The following is a 24,217-nucleotide window of genomic DNA, read 5'->3' on the forward strand; positions in this document are numbered from 1 at the left end:
CGTAACTGGCGAATATCCCTCTAGTAACGGTGCTGGCCTGGGTACTGGCCCCAACCTCCGGGACCTTGCTGATGGTGAGGAGGGGGCGGTTGTTGGTGGTAAGGAGGGTATTGGTGTTGCGGCGGTCCACCATACCCAGGGCCGCCGTACCCTTGCGGGGGTTGCGGAGGACCCCACTGGCCAGGGGGCGGGGGAGGCGGCTGGTGGCCGTAGCCCTGCGGTTCAGGCTGGCTGTAGTAGCCAGAGGCATGGCCTTGGGACTGGGAGCCGCCTGAGTATCCCTGGCCGCTTCCTTCCTGGCCCTGTTGGTAGCCGTAGTCCGGGTGCGCCGGGGGGAGTGGAGAACTGGACAGAGGCTTTCTATCATCACCTTCCATGGAACTGAGATCACGCGTCCGGATCTGGTTCCAAAGAGAACCCTGCACCTTGCCGTGTCCCAGCTCGCCGAAGCTATCCCAGGCTCCGTGGGAGTGCGAGTGGCCACCTCCACCGACACTCTTGGTGCCATCGCCGCCGGTAAGGATATGGTTCTTGCCAGCCTTCACTGACTCGGACGAGAGAAGGTGAGACAACTCGTGCTTGTGGGAGCTTTCGTTCACCCACTTCCGAACAGTGTCGAACATGTCTCTCTGGATTTGGACTCTTTCATCTCGGGCTGCCGGGTGGTGGAAGGCCCGGAGGACGTCGTTGACAACCTCGTCGACGGGCACACCGGGATTCTCCCAAGCGTAAAGAATGCGCCTGTAATCTGTTAGTCGAGTTTCGAGTGGCTTGTTCACAGTTTGTCTACGTACGGGACGACATATTGCAGGATCGTTGCGGCAACTCTGCCTGCGCACGAGTTGAGGATGTTGGTGAAGTGATCCTTTGAGAGCATTGAATGAGTAGGATCAGAGCAGCTAGGATTCTTCCAAGGCTCCAACTGCGAGTTGGAACTGGCGCTGATGACGGTTGAAGAGCCATCCTTCAGTACCTTGGAGACTTGGGTAATGATGGGCCTGACGAACGGCGCCAACAGCCCCAAAATGAATGCAGTCAACGTCTCGCTAATGTGATCCAAGAGCTTTTCCAAGCCAGGGATCTTGGAGATAATATTGCTGATGGACTTGACAATCTTGTCTCGGAATTGGAGGATCGGGTATATCTTCCGCGCGGTTTCGACAGGATCAAAGTTTGTGCTCATGCCGGGTACTTGATTCGCGCTGTCGCGGCTGAGGTCACCACGGCTGAGGTCACCACCAGAGCGTGCGTTTGCCTGCTCCTGCGCAGAGGACCTGGCCTGCAAATCACGGGCCTGGCCGGCCAAATCACCACCGATGCCTGGGAGCTGACCGACAAGAGAGATGAAGTCGCTCGGACTGGACGAGATGCCCAGGAACCCACGGCTTCCAGAACCGCCGGTGATGTTTGCGGACATGCCCTCGGCGTTCTTGAGAGCAACGTTCATTTCATCAACCTCGGACTGGGTGAAGTGATCCGTGGCCTCGCCGAGAACCGAGTGCAGGAAATCCACAGCACCGAAAGTTCCGGTGACAAGAGGGAAGACCCGGCGGCCATTGAGGTTGATCTCAGTATCAGATCCGCAGTGAGGGTACACTTGGTGGTGTCCTAGTTCCCGGAGCGCAAGCTCACAGTAGTTGCTGTGCGCGCTGAAGTCCTCCATGCAGTGGAGTGCTTGTCCGAGGCAACGCAGCGCCTCGCAAAGATCAGTCTCCTTCCCTGAACCACGCGAACCGCTCGTGTAAACCCGGCCGAAGTGAATGCTACGAGCGAAGCTGAAGCGCAAGTAGCCCGCGCTGGTCGCCCAACCGCCCGATTCGTTGGCAATATAATTCTTCATACCAGTACGGGGGTCGATCTGGGTTTCGACGGGGTCGACGGGACCTCGGAGACGGGGATCGAATTTGCGCGCATCCATGCCATCGGCGTAGCCCAGAGGGTTGTCGATGTGCTCTTCAGGACGATACACGCCCAGGCGCTCCTCGGTGACCTCAAATTCCTCCGTTGCATAGCCAAAGGCCATGAAGGAAAGTACCCAAACCTGCCGAGAAAAGTTAGAATGGGAGGGGCGTATCGACTCATACTGTGCGACAGGGACGTACCAGAATTCTGATGGTGGGAGCGTTCACCCCCTTCAGACTGCCGACATCGACAGCCTGAGAGTAGTCGCGAAGCCAGTTGCCAAAGTAGACCCGAGACACCAACATGGAAGTCCATTTCTTGCCATGCAAGAAGGCGATGGTCTTGAGCATATCCTCAATATCTGTGCGCAGATATGTCAGTCAGCCAGCGTTGAACGTAAGCAGAATAACAGCGGGTTGCGCACCTCCATGGCGCCAATTGTGGCCCTCGACCTGGCAATGGCAATGCGTCAGTATGCAAAAGGACGCCACATCGAACAGTATTCCAACTTGTCAAATTACCTGAGCAATGGAGGGGATGTTTCCAGCACCAAAGGCTGCGGCGCGACCTGGCAAAAGCACCAAAAGTAGGCAAAGGGCGAGGAGAAGGGAACCTCTCCCGAGACCGGATGACGCCATGGTTCAGGGTCGCGGGAGGCTCGGAAAGCCGTTCAGGAACCGGAAAAGAATTGGGCGTGAGGTTCAGTCGCAGACTTGCGCCGGATGTTTGGGAACGCGGCGGCGGGGTCGCGCAAAGTCTTGGGGTCCAAGAGGTCAAGAATCAGCCTTGAAGCGTAGAGATGAGGCAAGGTGAGGTAAGGTGAGATGGGCGAGGAAGGTTCCAGTTCGGCAAGACGAGGTAAGCTTAAAGCAGGCAGGTGAGGAGGTGCCTATTGTAAAGGTATGATCAGGTAGGGCAAATCAGGTAACTAGTGCCGAAGACGACTGGAGCGAAGCAGGAGTCAAAGCTGGAGCGGGAGAGCTGTGTAGCTTGGTCGAACCCACGAACCAATTAATAGTACATTCTTGCCTGGGCGTACCTCGTCTTACGTAGTGCATCAACGGCAAAGTCGTGCCGCACAAAGACTTTGAAAGCTTGGGTTTGGAACTTGGGGCCCAAGGAGGGTAGTCTTAGATAACGCCCAAGGCGGATGCGGGGCAGCGAAGCTAGCACGAGGTACTAATTGACTGCCCCGCCACATGTTAGGATCGCTGCTGACGACACCTCTGGTTCCTATGCCCTAGATGACGGGGAACGGTTCAGTGGGAGAAAAAAAAAATTGAGAGCTGGGCTTGGCTGCGAGCAATACACTTCCCCCATTGGCTTGCGTCACATGTATGGTCTGCAGGCTTTCACTGCGGCTGCGCAGCGCGTACTATGTTTTGTCGCCGCATTTTCGTCTTGCTGGATCTACCGGGACAGGGCAGACCATTCATCCCATTGCCGGAGTCTGCCCGGTAAGATCACGCTGGGCTCGACGGGGCACAGCATTAACTGTCCCCTCCATCATCCGCGCTTATCTTACTTTACATTACTTTTAAAGCAGGATCAGGCAGAGCAGAACGCGATTGGTGTCCGGCTGTCCATGGACCCAACTACCAACGCACAGGCAGGTAGTGATTTGCTTCTGTGGACGACTATCAGATGCACAGGAGCTTTGGAATACCTTAATTGGCACCTGGCTCCCGCCCCGCCCCTCTGTGCGCTGAGCCCAACATGTCTCCCGCGACTTGCCCCCCCAAGGCGCCCCTTGCCCCTCCATCCGAAAGCGCCCGGACTTTTCCCATTACGCGCGACGGGGTGGGGTCCGGGCTGTAGGGCAGACCAAAGACAGGGAGCCCCGCCATTGGCCCGAGCGACGCGTCAAAGTCCCTGACACACATCAGGCTTGTTCCCAGGACAATTGCTAGCCCGACGAGATGATCACGCATGTTTATACTGTATTATGGTAAGGTTGATCTAGCTGCTGTGTTTTGCTGCTTGTCCATTTATTATCGTTGTAATTATAAGTTCTTACTTTAATATTTGCCGTCCTCAAACTGTTCTCCTTGTTATTGTGATTGTTGTTTTCACCGTTGGCATCATTTCACTGTAAGGTGGACATGTATACTCCACTGCGAAGATTGACACTGTGATGGACTGAGTGGCAGCAGCCTTGAACTTGCAGCGAAATATCCGTATCAGTCCAGGAAAACCGCGTTGAACAATCTGACTAAGCAAACAAAGAAGGCAATTCTATGTACACAGTACGCCTCAGCAAAAGTGGACGAGTCTAGCGCGTGGCTCACCAGCCACTGCCGGATGCAAAGCCACGGTTTCCGCCTTTTCCCTGGCTCTCCAGGTGGTGTCGCATCGAAGCACTTTGCACGTGTAATAGACTTGTCCATGTGTGTGTGCGCTTCAATGACACTGGAAACTCAGAGTCCACTAAATCAACCTCGGACTCAACCCCAACAATGCTCACTGTCACAGACCGCCGCTGCCGCCAACGGGCGCCACTCGCTGCGATCTTGATCTTGGGTGTCACGGCCCCAATGCTGGAGGGGAGGTGCTAAGACTGCAGATTTACCGTTTTTACCTAAGGTAGAGTGTTCTAAGACTGCCCCTCGTTTCCGCCTCCGCCAAGTCGGCTTTGATCCAACACTCCGTCGAGAGCAACACAGACATGGTGCAGCCCCCCCTTCCCCCAGCTTATCTACGGCACATGATCCATCCCATGCGAATGCTCCCTGATATCCATCAACGTGGTAGAAAAGCGACGACCGAATAGGTAGCAAGGCGGAGGAGCCCTCTGTCTGCACAGACCCGGCATCCGGGACGATCCAGCTGGGCCGACTGCCGACTGCATTGTTTGGATTGCTTGCCTTCCTGGGGTGCTTGGCTCGGTGATTGTTGCGGACTAATTCCACGGCGTGGGTGTCCATGTAGCAGTCGCCATCTCCCGTCTCAAAGGCTGCCATGCAACTTTTTTTTGGCACTCTGGCTGGTTCGGCGAACCTGCCAATGCCCATGGTCGTTTGGCTCTGTCATGCCCTGTAGGCTGTGGCGCCGTGCCTGGCTGTTCACACTATCTACCTACTTTTGCAGATGCGCATTCCCATTTGACATGCATTCGCCTTGCCTTCCATGATTTCCGGCCACCCACTCACACCGTCCATCCCTCAGGTCCCCCCGTCCCTCCTTGTTCCGTCCCAGGCCGTCCCAGTCCCAAGTCTGGCACAGGGAGTTTCCACACCTACACACACACCCATCTGTCACTCATTGCCCGTTCTGGACGAGTTCGACTGTTGCTGAGCTGAGGCTGGCCGTAATTGCAATCTCGGTGTTTGCAATCAAAGGCGACACAGTGTAAACCCTGGGGGGGAAAAGAGCGAAAGTGGTCTACTGGTGGAACCACAAATCGGCTGTCCAAGCTTCCGCAGGGTCCCGTTCAGTGCCAAAGTAACGCCACTACGCTGCAATTTTTTGTCCTAGAGAGATTGCAATCGCGTAGAGAGCTTCTGCTTCCCGACCCCCAAATCAAACACCCCCTAAATTAATTCCTGGCCCGTCTCCGTCTCTCTCACCACCTAGTTCCACCGAGCCTCAGTCGCCTCGCCCGGCCTCTATTGTCTTCCCCCGGCCCTCCCGGCTTCTGGCTCCTTTTTCCCGCATTAGATCGCTCGCTCGCCTTTATCCATCTCACCTTAATAACTCCTCCTCTGCGCCGCTTCTCCCTCGCACGCCTTTCTCCTTCTCTTTTACTAGGGTCCTGCGATTGCGACTCCTGCTGCGACTCTACCTGTCCACTCTCTTTGTTTGCCGCCCACCTCCTTTCTTGTCCACTTTGGACTCGGCCGCCATACATTCACAGCGACTTTCGCAGTCAAACATTCCGATCGATTTGTTCCCAGTACAGCCTCCCTGTCACTGTTGCTGCAGCCAATCCTCCAGCAAACATGCCATCGCGCACTCTCCCTACCTTCACTCGCGCCGAGGTCGAGGTTCATAACTCCAAGAAATCTTGTTATGTCACCATCGGCACTAAGGTCTACGATGTGACCGACTTTGCCCAAGATCACCCCGGTGGCGCCGACCTCGTCTTCGACTACGCCGGTAAGGATGTCGAGGCTATCCTGCGCGATCCGACCTCCCATCCCCACTCCGAGGCGGCTTACGAAGTTCTCGACGACTCTCTGGTCGGTTTTGTCATCTCCCAAAAGTCTGTCAACGGGTCAGCTCCCAAGGCGAACGGCACATCGAATGGCGACGCGAATGGGCACGCCAACGGCAACGGCACAGCCAAGTCTGAAGAGGAGGGACCGAAAGTGAACGAGCACGGCGAACTTTGGGATGGCGAGCGTTGGGTCCATCCCCGGACCGGTATGGCCAGCGAGGAGGACTTGAGCAAAGAAACCGATTACAACAACGACTACAGGAAGCACAAGTTCCTCGACTTGAGCCGCCCGTTGTTTCCTCAGATCTGGTTCGGTGGCTTCACCAAAGAGTTCTATCTTGACCAAGTGCACCGGCCTCGACACTACAAGGGTGGCGAATCGGCACCTCTGTTCGGCAACTTTTTGGAGCCTCTGTCCAAGACGCCCTGGTGGGTTGTCCCACTTGTGTGGCTTCCTCCGGTGGCATATGGCACCTACCTGGCCAGGGACGGCATGGACAGCACTACGGAAGAAGTTTTGTACTGGGGCTTTGGGTTTGTGCTCTGGAGTCTGATCGAGTACATTCTGCACCGTTTCCTGTTCCACCTTGATCAGTAAGTTGTCCTGCGATTTGATGTGAAGGGCCAACGAGGCTGACGTCGTGATTTAGATGGCTTCCTGACAACCGAGTTGGCATTACGTTGCACTTCCTCCTCCACGGCATCCACCATTACCTCCCCATGGACAAGTACCGCCTAGTCATGCCTCCGACGCTATTCGTCGTGCTCGCAACGCCTTTCTACAAGCTGGCGCACTGGGTCTTCTCGTACAGCTGGCACGCCGCTACGGCCGTCTACTGCGGAGGCATCTTCGGCTACATCTGCTACGACCTGACACACTACTTCCTTCACCACCAGAATCTGCCTCTCTGGTACAAGGAGCTGAAGAAGTACCACCTTCAGCATCACTTCCTTGACTACGAGCTTGGCTTCGGCGTCACCAGCCGGTTCTGGGACAGCGTCTTTGGCACGGAACTTCCTCCCATCGTCAAGTCCAACTAATTTTTAAACACACGCAACATACACCTTGTCATGGTAACGACTTTGGGGGCCGTTTCTTAATGCCTGATGGAGCATTGTTTTGCTCATTCTTCACCGTCACGTGCCCCCCATGTATATACGCTTCTAGGGCTACTTTTACGCTGTAATGGGGTCGTTTCACGGGCGTTCTTGGGAAATGGCTCGCGGTGAGCCTTGCGTAATACAGCGCCCCGGCTAGCTATGCTGCAGCTGGGAAGAGCCGTCATGTTCTCATGACTGGCTGTTTTAGTACAGAGTATTTTAAATGATACCACAACCCGAGATTATTATGCCTTGATTAGACAGCACGTTCACCTTTCTCCGTCCATTTTCGTTGCAGATGACGGGTTTTGATGTACACGAGGAAGATCATAGTTTGATCTAGGGTCAAATGGAGTAACTTTACCGACGCCATGGTCGCATCTCACGGCGAACCGTTGCAGCAGCTCTGTTCACGGGCAGTCATAGGGGGCGATGGTCTGGTCGGGCCTTCAGTTGGAAGTCAGTTTGGCAACTCACAATGTTGCAACCGCATCTTTGTTACGCAGTATGGCAATTATATCTGGATCACATGTTTTCTTCTTCTTCTTTTATGTCTGAAGCGTACGGATACGGATACATAATGTAATAGTAATCATTGCGTTCTTTCTGACACAGGAAATCGTAATGCAGGTTGTGCAACGGTGGCTTGCCTGGAACTTACCGGACTGGGCCAGTCCCATTCTGCCTTAGGTAAGGCACGTTCTTTCCGTGGTCGCTGCCAGCTCGGCTGACATGGGTCCCCAGCGCTTGGGCTGTCCCTAAACCAATTCACTGTTTGGAAGCCCGACCCAAGATTTCCCGTCGGTCTGCTGCATTGGTCATTCCTGAGACCGCGCCAGCCTCTCCATCCCACGGCCCCTACGCACTTCTCTCTCCCTCTACCCACGTCGCGACAAAATTTGCTTCCAAGTAGAGAGCGGCGAGCCAGCACGATCGCACAAAGACTAATCACTGCATTTCTATCCCGTAAAAATTGACACAAAGTGCAAGATGTCGGGCCTGGACGTAGAGGCGTTACTCGACGCCACCGCAAAAAGCTCATCCGAGACCAAACCCAAGACGCACGACGTCGACGACCGTCCCAATGGCGACCGCCCCGAGCGCAAAGAGCGCGATCGTGGCCGCGATGGAAGCCGTGATCGGGACTACGAACGTCGACGTCGAGACCGCGAGCGCCGCGACCCAAGTTCTACACGAAGTCGGCGCGGAACGCCAGACGACCTCAAGACATCCACCCCTCGCAGCGACGCTGGCAGCCACAAGAGTAGGCGGAGAAGCAGAAGCCGCGATGATGACCGCCGTCACTCACGTCGTCACAGAGGAGATGGCGATTTCTACAGAGGCGGGCGAACACGCTCCCGCTCCCGCTCGCCCCACCGCTCTTACCGGTCATCGCGCGATGACCGTGACTATCGCGAACGCCGTGATCGCTCCGATCGCTATTCTGGGGACCATCGCCGGGCGAGGGATGACGATCGTCAAGAAACTTCCAAGCGTGAGGCAACACCACAACTTACTGAAGATGAACGGGATCGCCGCACTGTCTTTGTCCAGCAGCTCGCCGCCCGTCTTCGTACCCGCGACCTGAAGGCGTTTTTCGAAAAGGTCGGCCCAGTCAACGAGGCCCAGATTGTCAAGGACCGCATCAGCCAAAGATCGAAAGGGTAAGTAACAACCGCGCAGGCCGGTGTCGGTATGCAAAAAGTGCTAACATCGTTCTAGAGTTGGTTACGTTGAATTCAAGAACGAGGAATCTGTCACTCAAGCTCTTCAACTTACCGGTCAGAAGCTGTTAGGTATCCCTATCATTGTTCAGCTCACAGAGGCCGAGAAGAACCGACAGGTTCGCACCACCGAAACCACTAGTGCTCACCCGAACTCGATTCCTTTCCACCGGCTCTATGTCGGCAACATTCACTTCAACGTTACCGAGCAGGACTTACAGGCCGTTTTTGAACCTTTCGGCGAACTTGAATTCGTCCAGCTCCAGAAGGATGACAATGGACGTAGTCGAGGCTATGGTTTCGTACAGTAAGACGCCCGCACCAGTGCCAGTGAGAGCTTTGCTGACCGACTCCTAGGTACCGCGAAGCCAGCCAAGCCAGAGAGGCCCTCGAAAAGATGAACGGGTTCGATCTTGCTGGTCGCCCGATTCGCGTTGGCCTCGGAAACGATAAGTTCACCCCTGAGAGCACTGCCAACATATTGCAGAGATTTCCTGGTCAAAACCCACAGTATCAAGGCTCTGCATTCTCTGGCGCGGGCGGCCGCGGCCCCCAGACATCGGCTTTCGACCGTGCGGGTGGAAGGGACAGCGAGAAGTCCGGCGGCGCTAGTGCCCTTGATGACACCGATGTCGCTGGAGTCAACTTTAACAACTACAGCCGTGATGCCCTGATGAGAAAACTTGCCAGGACTGATGATGCTTCCAACGGAGTAGATGAGCGACAGGTGCTGAAGCCCAAGACCGAGACCAAGCCTTTACCGGTTAATGTCAACATGGCCAGCCGATGCGTTGTTCTGCATAACATGTTCGACCCTGAAGAGTAAGTTGAACCCTGTTTCTGCGCATTATATATATACGTCCAGTGCTAACGTTGTCTTAGGGAAGAGGGCGATGACTGGGTCAAGGAATTGGAGGATGATGTTCGACAGGAAGCAGAAACTAAATACGGTCGCGTTGTCCACATCTCCGTCGACCCAAACTCCAAAGGCGACATCTATTTGAAGTTCGACAAGGTCCAGGGTGGCGAAAATGCCATCAGAGGCCTCAACGGTCGCTATTTCGGAGGCAGGATGATCGACGCGTCACCTGTTGTAGATGCCGTCTACAGCAGTTTGTTCTCTCGCACACGAGCGATCTGAAAGCTAATTCATGGCCTCGCAAATCATCGTCTAGGATTCCCCATAGTAAGTATCCATACAACCTTTTCTGCCTAGCCCCAGCTTACGTGAGTAGCAAGCCGATGCTGTCGGCCCCCCGTTTGCCTCATCCAGGCGGAAGTTACGAGTTGAAGACTTGCGTCCCCAGATTTGGCCCCCCTCTGGCCGTCAGTTATGTCTGACCAAGTCTCTGTCACGTCGGAGAGAACAAAGGTCTACTCAATCACCATTGGAGAGCAGATCAACGCCGCACTGATTCTCTGCAGAAAACACTTTGATTGCACATTCGAACGCCAACCATTTCTGGCTGATATTTGTACCTTAGGTTGTTTCCTTCTACGTCCTCCATTACATGCGGAGCGAATAACAGGTTGCCAACACGGCGTCTGGGTAAGGAACAAGGAAACTGTAGTCTACGAAGCCTTATTAGGTACTAAAAGATGTTCTTAGCACATTTGTCTTGTTTGGTGTCTGATGAGCTAGCTTGTATGCCGGCTTGCCTCACATCTTCTCGCCTCCCACTCACTCAACATGACCTTGCAATTTGCCTGCTGGGCGCATCCTGATACCAATCTATAGGGGCTATACTGTCTGGATGCATGGGGCCATTTTTCTTACCTCGGGCATCTGCACGCTTCTACTGCTATGGTCATTATTCTGGTGGGTTGTTCCGAGCTTCTTGTGTTGAGAGAATTGATTTACTCTCGACTGCTCTGGCTTCAGTATTCATGTGCAGTCACCGCTTGCATTCGTCATCGTAATTATCATCGCCTGTGGATATGGCTGAGTTCTTTGTACATACAAGAACAAGACTTAAAGCTTTTGTGCCATCCCGTCCCAATCTCCTGGTTCATGGTTTTAGACAAGATACACACGATTGGTCCTTGCCTGAAGAACGTGTCGGGCATACAGGAGACCCGTATCCTCTTTGCCCATGTCACTTTCCCCGCCTGTGCACAGTCAAAGACATCTCTGCACATTGAACAAGACTAATATGTCTTTGGCATTTCGACCAGGCATGGTGTCATGTATGTATACACCATGTCAATGACCGTATTCCTAACCTCTGTGCACAACATCCATTAGACGTTCGCCACCAACAATTATGAGAAAGTTCTTGAGCAAGTATCATCCACTGCCCCTATTCTTTGAACCAGATCGAGCTCATACAATGACCATCGAGCTGTCTTGTCCGCCTCCCAGCAGGCTCTCTTGATTCACTGCGGATCACTCGTACACCTCGTCAGCATAGGTCAATCTCCTTAGAACTAGTTTTCTTCCACACCTCGTTAATTTAGTCTGCCTTCTCGCCCTGAACGCATACAATATTCCGTCAAAGGCTAGCATTACCACTCAGCCCTGGCAGCTAGCCAAGACTCCTCTCGTTATTACTGATCGACTATAATTCTGGCGAGTTCTACCACAAGATCACATATCCATTCTCTATAGGGTTCTTTCATTGTAAGAACATGTATCAAGCTCGGCAGTTTCATAGCTTAAACCGTTTTGTTGATTTTCTCCTTGTCATCATTATGAATTCTTGATTATCAGCCTTACCTTCGACACTGCAAGTCTCGTCCGTAGGCTCTGGTTGTGTTCCCTGGGCACGGAATCAAGTCGACAATAAGCCTTCTGTTGTGATCCGTGAAACAAGCCTGACCCGCACCACGGCATCATCGAGACCCGCGTTGATACTGTTAGGGCGAGGACCGTCCATGCCCTTCTCGCCCCTTTGGGTCATTAGACTTCTCTCGAGCAGGTGAGTCTCTTGTCCCCACGGCTCTCGCCTTTTTGAAACAGGAAAAAGTCTTCTCCTTCTTCTCCCACCTCACAATTTCTTCTTTGCCTACTTTCTCTTCCACCTACCTTAGCTCATGCCTTCTCTCCTTGAGATCTCGCATCATACTCTTCTACTCCTTCTCCTCCTCTTCTTCGTCTTGCATACAACCTACTGAAGCTCCTTCGGGCCTACAGTATGCTTCTTGGACCCTGATCCCTCAAAGTGCTCTCCAACTCCCAGCTTCTCAGACCTTGCTCCAACCTCTTTTCTCGAACCAAACCCTTTGCGCCTCTCATCAAGAGATAGTGCTAGACCACCAACATCAAAATACGGGATACCATTTTCATACTCATCCTCTCCGCCAGCTCCGGAAGTGGCCGCTGGCTTAAGTCCTCGCTCCGAACTAGGTCAAGTATAGCTTCGTGGGCTCCCTGGCAATACGCGAAAAGAACCCACGTCGAATTTTTGTGCTTTTGCTAGAGAGCTGTTTGCTCTTGGATCTCCGAAGCGTCATTTGGGCATCCTGGCACATTGAACCAGGCTTGGCTTACTTCTTGTTCCCAGTCAAAACTTTCGCCGGGCAAGTCACCCCAAAACTTGGACTCTGACCGGGACCTCAGCTGATAAGAATGATAGGCAACCAAAACGCCTTTGGTTCAACTGATCTCATACTCGCTTCATCACATCTTGCGGGTCATTATTTCGTACGTTGAGATTGCCTGCCTCGAGGAAAAGCAGAGACCTGGTCTGGTACTGCTCTAGACCCCTAAGCGGCCAGCAAGTTGTGCTCGGTATGTACCAAGCATTCCTCATTTTCGACGTCGTACTCTTGCTTTCATTTTCTCTCTTCTGGCCTCGATACCATGGACAACTTATTGCAAGGGGAAACTTCAGCAACGCAGATGTCTATCATTCTTCTTTCTATTGGTTCCTATACCGTGGCAAGTGCCCCGTGATCAGTCAATGACCAAGGCCTCATTGTTTCCCCCCCAATTCTTTTCGATGATGATTGTTTTTCATCAGCCAGGGATGGACAAGGGGGTGGGAGGATAGTGGGTGGTGTGAGGCATTGTCTGTGAACCCTCACTTAGCCTCACCTTGACTCACCTTGGTGGGCTTACAACATGCTCACTCTCCTATTCAATGTGTGTATTCATCCTCAGAAATTATCTGAATGCATCCCCTGAATGGGTTAGCGCCTTTCGCTCCTACCTTCTGCGCAGACAGCAACTTGCCTTTTCAAAAAAAAAACCAGTCCTTTCACCCCTTCCACTTTCTTCCCACTCCAACCATCGCCAAAGCCTCTTCACACTCAAACAACTCCCCTCTCTCCCTCGATCGCGCTTCTTTTACTTGGTCGTCTCTATTGTCATTGAGAATACCTCTACTCTTACTCAACACTCTCTACACTCATCAAGCTCCCTTATCTATACCGGATTCTGGAGGTTACGATGGCTAACTCGAACAGCGAGAGCACCAGCTCAGGAGAGGATACTCGCGGAGGCGTCCGTCTTTCTGACCACTCCCCTCAGCTCTCCTCTGAGTACCAGCAGCACCAGACGACTCCCACCTCGTCTGACAGTACCATTCGCGATTCCAAGTCACCTTCTGACGTCTTCGTGTCTGATCTGTCCAATCAGACCTCCCAGCTCTACCTCGGAGATTACCAGCTTCCTCACCCCCCTAAGCTCCAGGCAGACTTCAAGTTCGGCAGTAATCAGGGTAATCAGAACGCAGGCCCATCTGACACTCAGAATCTCTCCAACTTCTCGGCGGGTAGAGTCTCCGTCCGCTCTGAGGGACGTGTGTTCACGACGCCCACTAGTCGTTCTACCATTGACCCCACCACTTCGGAACGTCGACCTGGTTCAGTTCCTTCTTCTTCTACTCCGCAGAGAGACTTCAAACCCGTTCCTGTCAACGTTAAGACCCCGGTCCGCAATACCCCGGTCCCTCTGAACAGCGAAGCTAGACGTATAAAATCAGGTCTTGCCACCATCTCAGAGGAGAAAGACAAGACTGCTCTGACCACTGAGCGCACCAAGACGAAGCAAATCATTGCAGATATGGCTGCTCACTGCCAGATCGACGGCCCGTTGGCCGGCCCTCTTCGGGACACTCGCCGCTCCGAGCTTGCACGAAACCACGTAAGTCATTCTCACTTCACCTTGTGTTTCATCCCCTTTTCCATCGCTGTTGATATTTTGGGTTTCTCTCATATCTTATCTGCCTACGTATTCTCTGTCGTCGTTATTCTGCCACAAAGGTATTACTAACTTCAATATAAAAGCCTGCATGGATCCCTGCCCGCTCGGTTCAAGCTAGCATCATGACCACTCAGCAGGCGATTCGGCGTACTCCCGGAATTCCCAGCAAGATCGCCAATGACCTTTGCGACGGCCTTCAGAAGTATGCGCAGGAGGTCAACAATATGCTTCGCCAAGCCATCAATGAGGTTGCAGATATCAGGATCGACCTCGAGTACAACGAGAAAGTCCTCTGCTCCATCAAGTTGGAGGCCAGTATTATCCTCGAGGAGCGCGAGCAGCTCAAGCGTGACGTTGCTGACGTTCATCACAAACACGAGGAGTTGGAAGATCGCCTTGCTCGGTACCATGTTGAGACCGAGAACCACAAGAACTTGGTGCGAGAGTATTTGGCCAAGCTCGATTCTCAGCAAAGCCATGACGAAGAGACTCAAAACCAAACTATTTCAGGTTTACTCCAAGTATGTTTCTATGGCCGATGAACTATTGACTAGAAAAGCGCGGTCTAACCATTGCATTTTAGATCCTCAGAGAGTTTATGAATCGCCCCAGCTCTCGCTGGATGCATGGTGAGAGTGAAAACGGCATCTTCAGCAAGGCCACCACCACTCTCAGCACTGCCAGTGTTGCAGCTCTGGAGCAGCAGAGCCACCCGGAGCCATCCCAGCAGATACAGCGTTCACAAGAGTTGCAAGCCCGCTCTCAAATTGCTGAAGACTGTGAGATCATGCCCTCTGCGCACAATGCCCTGCTGCCGTTCAACCACCAGCAGAACACGGATCGGTTTCAGCAATCTACCCAGGCCTACGCGCCTGTTCATAACGGACCCGCCTCTTCCTACCCGGGAATGTTTAACAACAGCCGCCGTCCGACCGACAGCCGCACCATGTCCTCTACCGGTTGGACCCGCGCACCCAGCGTTGTCCGTAACCAGCACAACATGCCTACTCCCCGCCCCTATTCACGATCCGGGGACGCCCGCAACCCCTTCGCCAGTGAGTACAAGCAGTCCAACGGCTTTGAGGGAGCCGGCGCTCATGGCGGTCGATTTGACATGCCGTCTCGCCCCGGTACTTCCATGGGCAATCGTGGCTTTGTCCAGAACACCTTGTTCCGTCCCAATGCCCCCGAGTTCCACCCAGGCATGAGCAGTGGCATGGATAACAGCTTTCGCAACGTTGATGGCCTTTACAACCTCAGCTGTAGACCTGGGTCTACTACCGGCTTCCATCGCGACATCAATGAAGGCGGCGCCCCTTTCAGCAGTCCGACGCCTCGCTCGGCCAGTCGCGCCACTTTCGGCACCTTTGAGGGCGCTGGTATTGGCTTCAACCGTCCTTCTCCTCTGATCCCTCAGGGTCCCAACTACGGTCCTAACCAGCCCAACTTTGACATCAACACAGACTACCCTATCCACCCGCGTAGTCACGTCCCTAATTCTTCCGGCCACAGCTACCACACGGCTAACTTCTCCCAGCTGGGAGGTTTCACCCCTGGTCCCTTCGGCCAGGGCGGCAATGGATCCAGTCCGACTACAGCCAGCCCCTTCCCCTCAGGTGGCGGATTCAACGGGGAGGACAGCGGTGACAATGAGCGCTACGCTCGTGCCTTTGAAGGTGTCTGGGGCCTCGCTCGGAGCTAGGTGCTCCGCTTCGCCTCGGAAATTGACACCAGCATAACGTCGCGCTTCACCGAGGTCGCCATCTTCCGCTACATGACGAAGCTCTACGAGCCTTTCAGCGAGCAGCAGGCCTGGTCCTACATCCGCCAGCATATGAGCGATTCTATGAACCGCGCCTGCCTCATCTCGCGCGCCATTATCGACTTGCTGGTCAACCGCATCTTTGCATTTGAGGCCTGGGAGGGTTTCTCAGTCGACGCCGATCGTCAGTTGCGTGAGATACGCTACGAGATGAACAATCTCCCTAGTAAGTTTCTCTGTAGAATTGTCTTGTTTTGTGACAGTCATTGCTAACCCGTCTAACTCGTCATTCAGCCGGTCAAGGTGGTGCCCTGCAGGTCTGCATCGACCGCGTTGCCGCCATCGTCAACTCGTGCGTCAATCACGAGCGCTACGACGCCTACCGCAACCACCGCATCGAGTATTTCCAGGCCGAGCTCCGCGAGATGCTTTCGCCCCTGCTTCTCCCCGAGTCCGCTGGCGGTCCCAACCTCGACGCTGCCGACGATGCCCTCCGCGTCCTGTGCGAGAAGGCCTGGTCTATTTCCGCGAAGATGTTCACCTCCCGCTGTACCTTCGAGTTCCGCTTCCCCGACGCCGGAGCCCGCTTCAGCACGCAGACCATGGTCGGCATCGCGCCCAACATCAGCCCGCGCGTCCTCCAGGCCGAGCACTGGCGCGTGCAGTTGGTCGTCACCCCCGTCATTACGGTTCGCAATGACACGGGCGCCTCCATCTCGGTGGCCTCCATCACCAGTGCCCACGTGCTCTGCATGAAGTAGTGGTGGTGGGCGTCAACTTCTTCCCGGGCCCTTCTTTGCTTTGCTTATTCCTTACTACTTTTCTCGGCTGCCTCTGTTGATCCCACCTCTTTTCCCCAGAAAAGGAGGCGGATGGATCCACAGAACCAGACCGACATTGAAGTTCACGATTACGTTTTCACGCCTTCTCGGATTTTTCTTGCTTTTCACCCTCCTTCGCGACAAGACTCTCAGTCAAGTACAGAAAATGAGAACTATACCACCGTCTGGCTGGGGTTTTCAACGATACCCAGAAAGCAGTGCCACCCCCGCCGGCAAAGCACGTTGGAGTCGGTCCAAGAGACCCTAGGAAGGGACCTTAATGACATTGGGAACCACAGTTCAGGTTTTCCTCTCTGATGTTGGAGTATTTGGACACACGGCCTCCACTTCCCTCCTCTCTGTACACCATCTTTTGGGAACCAACCGAGGGAGGTTGAGGGCGGATACGAATTTTCGGGGTCCAGGGATAGTACCAATTGTCCCCGAGGCTTTTTTTTTTCTTATTTCGTACTTTTTTTTTTCCTTTTTGTTGTCTTTGAGGGTTTTTTTTTTTTTTTTGGAAGGGGGAACGTTCCTGGCTAAGTCACCGATTCTTTGACATTTCGAGGACATGGGAGGCGGTTAAGGGACCGGATCAAAATAAGAAACCGGCTATAGAAAAGCATTAAAAATTGACAAAAGCAATGTATAAAGAAAAAAGGGAAAAAAGAGGGTGAAACTACGGATCCAGTACACTGCATTGTGAGATCTAGGCGTATGGAGCCTCCTCACCCCCATGCTTCACTTGGCGATGGCTAGTTGAATGTCTAGGGACGCCTAGTATAGTTGTCCTGGAAAACTGATCGAACTGCCACTGACACGGAGGCTTTACCATCAAAGAGACTGACATCGGTCATGGGGTTTAACGGCAATCGATTGATTGAACGCGCCCTATCGGCGCGTTCGTCTGTTCGGCATCATCCTTACCGTCTATTGTGTATACGTACGTGCCATCAATGAAAACTAGGGTATTGATCGTCCCCTACCACGAATCGTGAGTCACCTGTTACCAACTCCGCCCAACCTTTTTTCCCCACCCAGAACGCTTTATTCAATTTACTCGGCCGCCTTCCTGAACTTGTTGACGACGCGCTCGATTCCGTCGCAGCCGTTCTTCAGGGTCTCCATCTTGGGGCCGTACGAGAAGCGGACGAAGTGGTGGCAGGGACTGTCGAAGAGATCACGACGTCTCGAGGGGTTCAGGTCGAAGAAGATACCGGGCACGACAATGACCTTCTCCTCCAAGCAGGCCTGGAAGAAGTTGAGACCGTCGGCAATCGGGCCGGGGAGACCCTCGAGGTTCAGCCAGCTGCAAAGCTTGTTAGTCCCGAGTCCATATGCAGCTCAAAGATGGCGACTCACAGGTAGAAAGTGGAATCGGGCACGTATTTGATGACGAAGCCCATCTCGCGCAGTCTGCGAACGACGTAGTCACGCTTGTCCTGTTTATCTCGTAAGTACACGTCAACCCTAGCCCTGGGAGCGCTTCACTTACGCGGAAGTGCTTCTGAAGGAAGACCATCTCTGCCTTGACGAGAGTGGGGTCGAGCATGGGAATGGCCGCCTCCTGGAAGGGGTGGTTGGCGCCACCGTCGAGGTAGCTACCGCAGGAGCCAATGCTAAAGCTGTGTCAACACATTAATCGGTAAACACAAGACGAGATGCAACTAACGCCTTGATGTACTCTGCGCGCGACAGTTAGCGAATTTCCCCACTCAGCCGGGAAAACAATCACATACCCTTGGGTCCGAGAATCCACGCGATACGCCATCCGGGCAATCTGAAGCGCTTGGTCAAACCATCAATAATGAGGACGTCGTCCTCGTCGACATCCTCGACGTTCTCCGCCGCAGAGATGGTGCTGCCGTCGCAGTTGCTCGTGTAGTTGTAGCCGGAGTAGAACTCGTCGCTGATGAAGGTGGCGCGGCCACGGCAGATGTCCTGGATCTCGGCCAGCTCAGGGTTGGCGACGACGCGGCCGGTAGGGTTGCGCGGGTTCGAGGTCAGGATGACGGAGGAACCGCGGGAGATCTCCTCCGCGATGCGGTCGGGGTGGATATGATAACCATCCTCCTCGGCCAGAGGGACGGGGATGGCGGAGAACTGTAGATTCAAGGTCAGGCATTGTTTCCCTCCCACACTCCAACCATGCAAATACGCACGTTCTTGAAGAGCGACAACATCTCGTTGTAGGCAGTGTAGTCGGGCAAGAAGAAGGAGAGGTAAGAGTTGCCAAGAACGGCGGCGATACGGATCAGACCGGCACGGCCACCGGGAACAATGGCAACGTTCTCCCAGGTGTACTTGCTGTCCTTGCCCTCACGGTGCATGACGTTGTAGAGGTTGGCAACAGCCTCGCGAAGCTCCTTGATACCCGCAGTAGGACCGTACTCGCGACCGGCCATAGAGATATCGATCGAAGTGGGACGGGGGAAGCAGCCGGCGATGTCATCTTCGACTTCAGGGGCACCCTGGCCCAAGTTGGCCCAGGACTCGGGGTCCTCGAGGAAGCCGTACTCGGAGGCGCGCTCAGTACACCAGACAACACCGGTGGAGGATCGGCTGGCGTCGAGACCGGCGTGGGGCTGATGGCCCTCGTGGGCATTGCGGAACTGTCTGTGAGTCTTGGACTGGACCTCTGAAAAAGAATGTTAGTTTGGTGTAGTTGAAGCCATCGCCGCCGATCAGAGAGCAGCCACGAATGTCATTGAGCTCGAATTGGAGGTGTGTGGGGAACGAGGGGCAGTTCGCTGGGGACGCTTGTGCCTGGGTTGGAGCTGGGAGGAGCAGTTCAGTTCCTACCCCGCACCAACACCACAGCTGGATGACAAGCTTTTCCCCTGATTTCTCACTGCTCGTTCGCCCAGCTGGAGCTGAAGGATTGCGATCTGGGTGGTGAAGGTGCAATGTGTGGAAGAAAAGAGGCGAATCGGATTTCTTACCGTTTCCTTGACCCTCGCCGACACTGAAGCGTCTCGGCTTAGGCACACCAGTGTGCCGGTTGATGGAGAATTTGCGATTGCTGAACATTTTGTCGTCGTTTGTTCGGCGCCCAAAGCGATTCTTCTCGAGAGAGGCCGGGGATGTGAGGAGCAGCAGCTATTTTTGGGAACTGCAGGTGCAGGAGAAAAGAATTCCGGAATCGGTGGAAATTGGGCTACCCCGTTGATTCGCCGGGCTAGTGATGGGCACAGGTGAAGGTGAGGGAAGTTGATGTCAAACCAAGGAAGAAAAAGACTCTTCACCTCTGCAAGAGGTGAATCAGCGAGGGCACACAAAGCGTCTTATACGGGGAAGCTACGAAAGGCTTCTCTTCACCGGCACTTGGGCCCTGACGTTGGCTTGGGACCCCCTGCAAAATAGGAATGCAGCTCTCATGCAGGCTCTTCCTGTTGTGGGCTTTGTAGGGCGTGATAGAGACGCTGATAGGCTGAGGGCTGATCTCTTTTTTGCTGAAGATGAACGTGGGACTGTCACTTGACGGAGTTGGGCAGACGGTCACCGAGTTTCGCAGGGCGAGGGGTCAAAACATGGCACAGAAGCAAAATGGAAGCAAACACTGCCTGTGTTTTTGGTCTAGCCTCGCTGGCCCCGTGCCGCTTGTGCCGTCTTCAGGACCAATGAGTCCGGATGCCGATCTTCTACAGGCAGACTCGGTGAACGAAGGCTGAGCGCAGAGCAGAGCAGAGCAGAGTGGCGTGGCGGTCGCTGTTTCGTATTTTAAGGAACGCAACGCCAACGCGACTCTCCTCCCATTGCTGCCCCTCCTCTGCCCCTCGTTATCCTCCGTCAACGCTCCGGTGTGTGTAGTAACACTATAGTACGTAAAAAAAGCGGTGTCTAGAGTCAGCATCCTGCTCCAAAGCGGATCTCTGCGTCTGCATCACGGTCTGCCCCGTCCCCAGTTACGATTCATGCCCAATCAGCGAAGGTAGACGTCCCTCGTCCTGGACAGAGTGCGACCTCATGGGGAAACCAGCCCTTAGCAATACGGGGCGATACATCCCCTCGATTAGAAGCCTTCGAAGACCCCGGTGGATGTTGCGCAGTGCACCTGGGTCGATGAACTTCTGGTCCAATCGCAGTAATTCTTATGAGGTTAGTCCGGTCAATGCGGGCCCGCCAACGGCATTTTACCGGGACTTTCAGGCTTCAGTTCTCGTCGTGGGTCGGCGCACCCGATCAACACAAATTGACAACTTCCAGGGTCGGAAACCAAGTATTTTGTTTACAGGTAGCGAGTCGTCGCTGGCCAGCCTCTTCTTGCCTTAAATTTGGCAGTAACCAAGGGAGGGCGACTGTTGGCCGACGGCAGTTTCGAACCTTTTGTGTATCATTTCCTGGAAAGAGGACGAAAACGGCGACGGCGAAGCAGAGTTCGTTGAAACCCCCGGGTGCCGAGACTCTAGCGTCAGATATGACCCCGTAGATTCACGGCCCCTGGAAACGGAACACGGCCGACGATGTTGGCCGGCCGAAAGCAGACAACTATTTATCCATACATTCTCATTAACCACGTGACTTACGACTTCGCTGGTCGGGTACGTACCGCAGTATCTTCCCCGCGAAATAACGGTACCAAGTATTCGGACAAGCAAGTCGATAAAGTCTATCATCATTCGGCCAAGGGCAGATGCGAGACATTCAGGGACTCAGGCGCACAGGAGCCGGGAGGCGAACCACATGCGAACCAAAAGTTTGTATAGGGCAGACTGAGGCTGCCTTGCACAGCCTGCCTAGGTGTGCTTTTGGTATCATGATTCACTAGCAGCCAATTAAAAGCCTCGCCACGGCTGCCATAGCCGGTCTCCAACACAGCCACTGAGAGGCTTCATTTGCAAGCGTTATAATGACCGGACGTTCAAAGCAAATATACATCGACTTTAAGTTCAAGGCAGACAAGCCGGAATGGCATGTCTTGGGATACTGCGAACCTATTTCTATAAGATGAAGGTCTTCCAAGGTCATGGCCATGCAGGGAATGCTGGGTTGAATAGTGCATCATAACACAAAGACTCAACTTCACCAGAGACAAACCGCAATTGAGCAACCTCAAACACTTCTTTGTTATCATCCGCAAGTGACTGAATAATAATTCAAAGTTTGCTTAATCCTAGGTACTAAAAAAAGCTTCCACAAGGAAGGAACAGTACCAGAGCACTTGCTTCGAGAGCTCCTGCCTCCCACTTTACCTCTTATATCAACTCGACTTCACTGTAACCTCAGTCTCTGTCTCTTCGCAATGCCCCACTTCATTGAGCAGCACGAGATGCGCAAGTCCTTCTTCGGCTCCGTCAAGGACAAGCTGTCCCGGACTTCCCAGAAGTCCAAACATACAACCCAGTCCGACATGGCCAGGAGCAACAACCCGTTCTCTGACGTTCCAGCCACGCAATTCGACAGTGAGTCTTGCACCATCGTGAATCCTCTGACCTTGACAAGAGTCGCTGACCATCAACCAGCCCCCAACCAATCTCCCCCTGCTTATTCGGTATCCGCAGCAACTCCGTCGGGTACCAGCTTCTTGGGAACCCATGGCGGTTCGATTAGAAGTCCTTCGCCAGCCCTGTCCAATGACGGCTCTATCATGTCCGCGTCCGGTATGAGCGTCTCGACCCCCGAGGACCCCTACGCCTTCCTGTCCTCCTTCGACACCATCTTCGTTGTCGACGATTCGGGTTCCATGTCCGGTCGCTCGTGGCCCGAAGTACAGGGTGTCTTGCGCGCAATCACCCCCATCTGTACCGCCCACGATGCCGACGGCATCGATCTTTACTTCCTCAACCACAAGACATCCGCCGCGGGCAACGCCAGAGAGGGCAAGGCCGCCGGTGGCTACTACGGCATCAGGCGCGCCGACACGGTCGAGGGCATCTTCACGTCGGTCCGTCCCCGCGGCGCTACGCCTACCGGTCAGCGTCTCCATGGAATACTTCGACCTTACCTTCAGCTGCTCGAGAGCAAGAAGAACGACATTGAGAGCGTGAAGCCCATCAACATTATCGTCATCACCGACGGCGCCCCCTCCGACGACGTCGAGTCTACCATCATCTCCGCAGCCAAGAAGCTCGACAAGCTTGATGCTCCCATGCACCAGGTCGGTGTGCAGTTCTTCCAGGTCGGCAACGAGCCTGGTGCCCGCGAGGCGCTGCGTGAGCTCGACGACGACCTCGTTCAGAGGGTCGAGGGTGACCTTCGCGACATGGTCGACACTGTCACCTGGGAGCGCGGCAGCAGCGGCACGCTCACCGCGGACAGCATCCTCAAGGTCGTCCTCGGTGCGGTGGTCAGACGTCTCGACCGTCGCCGGACCAGTGGCGAGAGCCGTCGCTAGGAATGGCTGGCTGCATATCTTTCTCTCTCTTCTCCTTTGTTAATCATTTTGGGCATCGATGGCGTTAGGTTGGGACGGATAGAAACGGTTTAATGGCTCGCGCCATCCGCAGTACTCGATACCCTAGAGGGAGGTTTTTCTGAATTGCCTGTAGGACAAAAGACATTGCTCACGCCATCGTGGGAGGTGCACTCAACTCGGTGCACCTTCCGCATCAGTATGTATCATGGAAAATAGAACCAGAAGAATTTCTCTCCTGATGAAACATAATAGTCGGCTCACAATATCATTGCGCGGGGGCAAATGTGACAAAACTATAGTCCAGTGTCAGTACGCCCGTTGAATTAATTGAACAAGACAAAGAGAAACAAAACGCATGGGGGTCTGGAAATTACCAGAAGTCGCTTTTGGCAGCTTTTGGGATGGCTGGACCCACCTCACTCTCACCTCAAGCGCACCCTTCACCATAAACTCTCAACTCACCGACTGAAACCCCCAACCACATTCGGTTCCCAAAGGCTCAATTACCTACATGAGAAGGGAAAAAAAAATCCAGACCCCCCGCCAAAACACGAGACATTACTCAAATGAGACCACTGTTCGGGCACATCCCACGCCTGTACGCGCCTCTACGAAGCCTGGCCCGCCAATCATTCGGTCCCTCACCCGCCCTGACCGCTGCCAACGCCACCACCGCGACATTGAGGTCGAACATGAGGATGAGCACATCATCGGGATCCCAGTCGACGACGGCGGGCTCAGCAGCAGCTAACGGCGCGGCGGGCGCGGCGACGGTGGCGATGACTGCGACTGAAAAGCCAAAGTCTGAGGGTAGCCACCGAGGGCACCACCCCACGGAAAGCACGTCACCGGCCCCTGAAAATGCGACATCCAATGCCCCCGCGGACGGCACCGCCAACACCAGCAGCACCTCCGACTCTAGCCAGCCTCACCCCTTAGCTCTGCCGCCGCTTCCCGAGGCCAGCGGCAACTCCGCGGGAGGCAACGACGGCTCTGCGCCCATCACCACACTTGACATGGGCGGCAGCCGGGGAGGCAGCGTCTCGACCAAGCTCGACCACCTGGGGCCCCTGGTAGTCAACCAGGACGGCACTATGTCGCGGATCAGCAACTGGGGCGAGATGAGCGAGATTGAGAGGCAGAACACGCTGAGGATCCTCGGACGGAGGAATCAGATTCGTCTTGCCAAGCTCAGGGACGGGGCTGAGACCGACGGCCAGGGCTCGACGGGTCGAGCAGGAGGGGCCTAA

General features: G+C 54.3%; 7 protein-coding genes across 7 annotated transcripts; 5 read left to right on the top strand and 2 right to left on the bottom strand.

The window, feature by feature from the left end:
• Positions 1 to 20: 20 nt before the first annotated feature.
• Positions 21 to 2,540, bottom strand: EsH8_II_000885 (heterokaryon incompatibility Het-C; the record flags this gene model as incomplete). Its single annotated transcript, XM_083264183.1, has 5 exons — positions 21 to 741; positions 795 to 2,041; positions 2,103 to 2,263; positions 2,327 to 2,354; positions 2,424 to 2,540. 5 exons carry the CDS (start codon positions 2,538 to 2,540, stop codon positions 21 to 23), a joined length of 2,274 nt encoding a protein of 757 aa, XP_083121505.1.
• A 3,300-nt stretch (positions 2,541 to 5,840) lies between these two features.
• On the top strand, positions 5,841 to 7,099 carry EsH8_II_000886 (fatty acid alpha-hydroxylase; the record flags this gene model as incomplete). Its single annotated transcript, XM_083264184.1, has 2 exons — positions 5,841 to 6,652; positions 6,709 to 7,099. The coding sequence occupies 2 exons, from the start codon at positions 5,841 to 5,843 to the stop codon at positions 7,097 to 7,099; spliced, it is 1,203 nt and encodes a 400-aa protein (XP_083121506.1).
• Positions 7,100 to 8,149: 1,050 nt separating this feature from the next.
• Positions 8,150 to 10,024, top strand: EsH8_II_000887 (uncharacterized protein; the record flags this gene model as incomplete). The annotated part of the gene is made up of 4 exons (XM_083264185.1): positions 8,150 to 8,823; positions 8,882 to 9,190; positions 9,241 to 9,705; positions 9,766 to 10,024. The coding sequence occupies 4 exons, from the start codon at positions 8,150 to 8,152 to the stop codon at positions 10,022 to 10,024; spliced, it is 1,707 nt and encodes a 568-aa protein (XP_083121507.1).
• Positions 10,025 to 13,273: 3,249 nt separating this feature from the next.
• On the top strand, positions 13,274 to 16,552 carry EsH8_II_000888 (uncharacterized protein; the record flags this gene model as incomplete). Its single annotated transcript, XM_083264186.1, has 5 exons — positions 13,274 to 13,969; positions 14,113 to 14,550; positions 14,613 to 15,707; positions 15,786 to 16,017; positions 16,086 to 16,552. 5 exons carry the CDS (start codon positions 13,274 to 13,276, stop codon positions 16,550 to 16,552), a joined length of 2,928 nt encoding a protein of 975 aa, XP_083121508.1.
• Positions 16,553 to 17,668: 1,116 nt separating this feature from the next.
• Positions 17,669 to 19,642, bottom strand: EsH8_II_000889 (pyridoxal phosphate-dependent transferase; the record flags this gene model as incomplete). The annotated part of the gene is made up of 7 exons (XM_083264187.1): positions 17,669 to 17,921; positions 17,975 to 18,054; positions 18,108 to 18,231; positions 18,285 to 18,297; positions 18,352 to 18,715; positions 18,775 to 19,250; positions 19,555 to 19,642. 7 exons carry the CDS (start codon positions 19,640 to 19,642, stop codon positions 17,669 to 17,671), a joined length of 1,398 nt encoding a protein of 465 aa, XP_083121509.1.
• A 2,212-nt stretch (positions 19,643 to 21,854) lies between these two features.
• EsH8_II_000890 (uncharacterized protein) lies at positions 21,855 to 22,946 on the top strand (the record flags this gene model as incomplete). The annotated part of the gene is made up of 2 exons (XM_083264188.1): positions 21,855 to 22,014; positions 22,075 to 22,946. 2 exons carry the CDS (start codon positions 21,855 to 21,857, stop codon positions 22,944 to 22,946), a joined length of 1,032 nt encoding a protein of 343 aa, XP_083121510.1.
• Positions 22,947 to 23,533: 587 nt separating this feature from the next.
• EsH8_II_000891 (uncharacterized protein) lies at positions 23,534 to 24,217 on the top strand (the record flags this gene model as incomplete). Its single annotated transcript, XM_083264189.1, has 1 exon — positions 23,534 to 24,217. The coding sequence occupies one exon, from the start codon at positions 23,534 to 23,536 to the stop codon at positions 24,215 to 24,217; it is 684 nt and encodes a 227-aa protein (XP_083121511.1).

The sequence above is a fragment of the Colletotrichum jinshuiense genome, chromosome 2 (assembly GCF_051148585.1).
Source record: "Colletotrichum jinshuiense chromosome 2, complete sequence".
Classification (NCBI taxonomy): domain Eukaryota; kingdom Fungi; phylum Ascomycota; class Sordariomycetes; order Glomerellales; family Glomerellaceae; genus Colletotrichum; species Colletotrichum jinshuiense.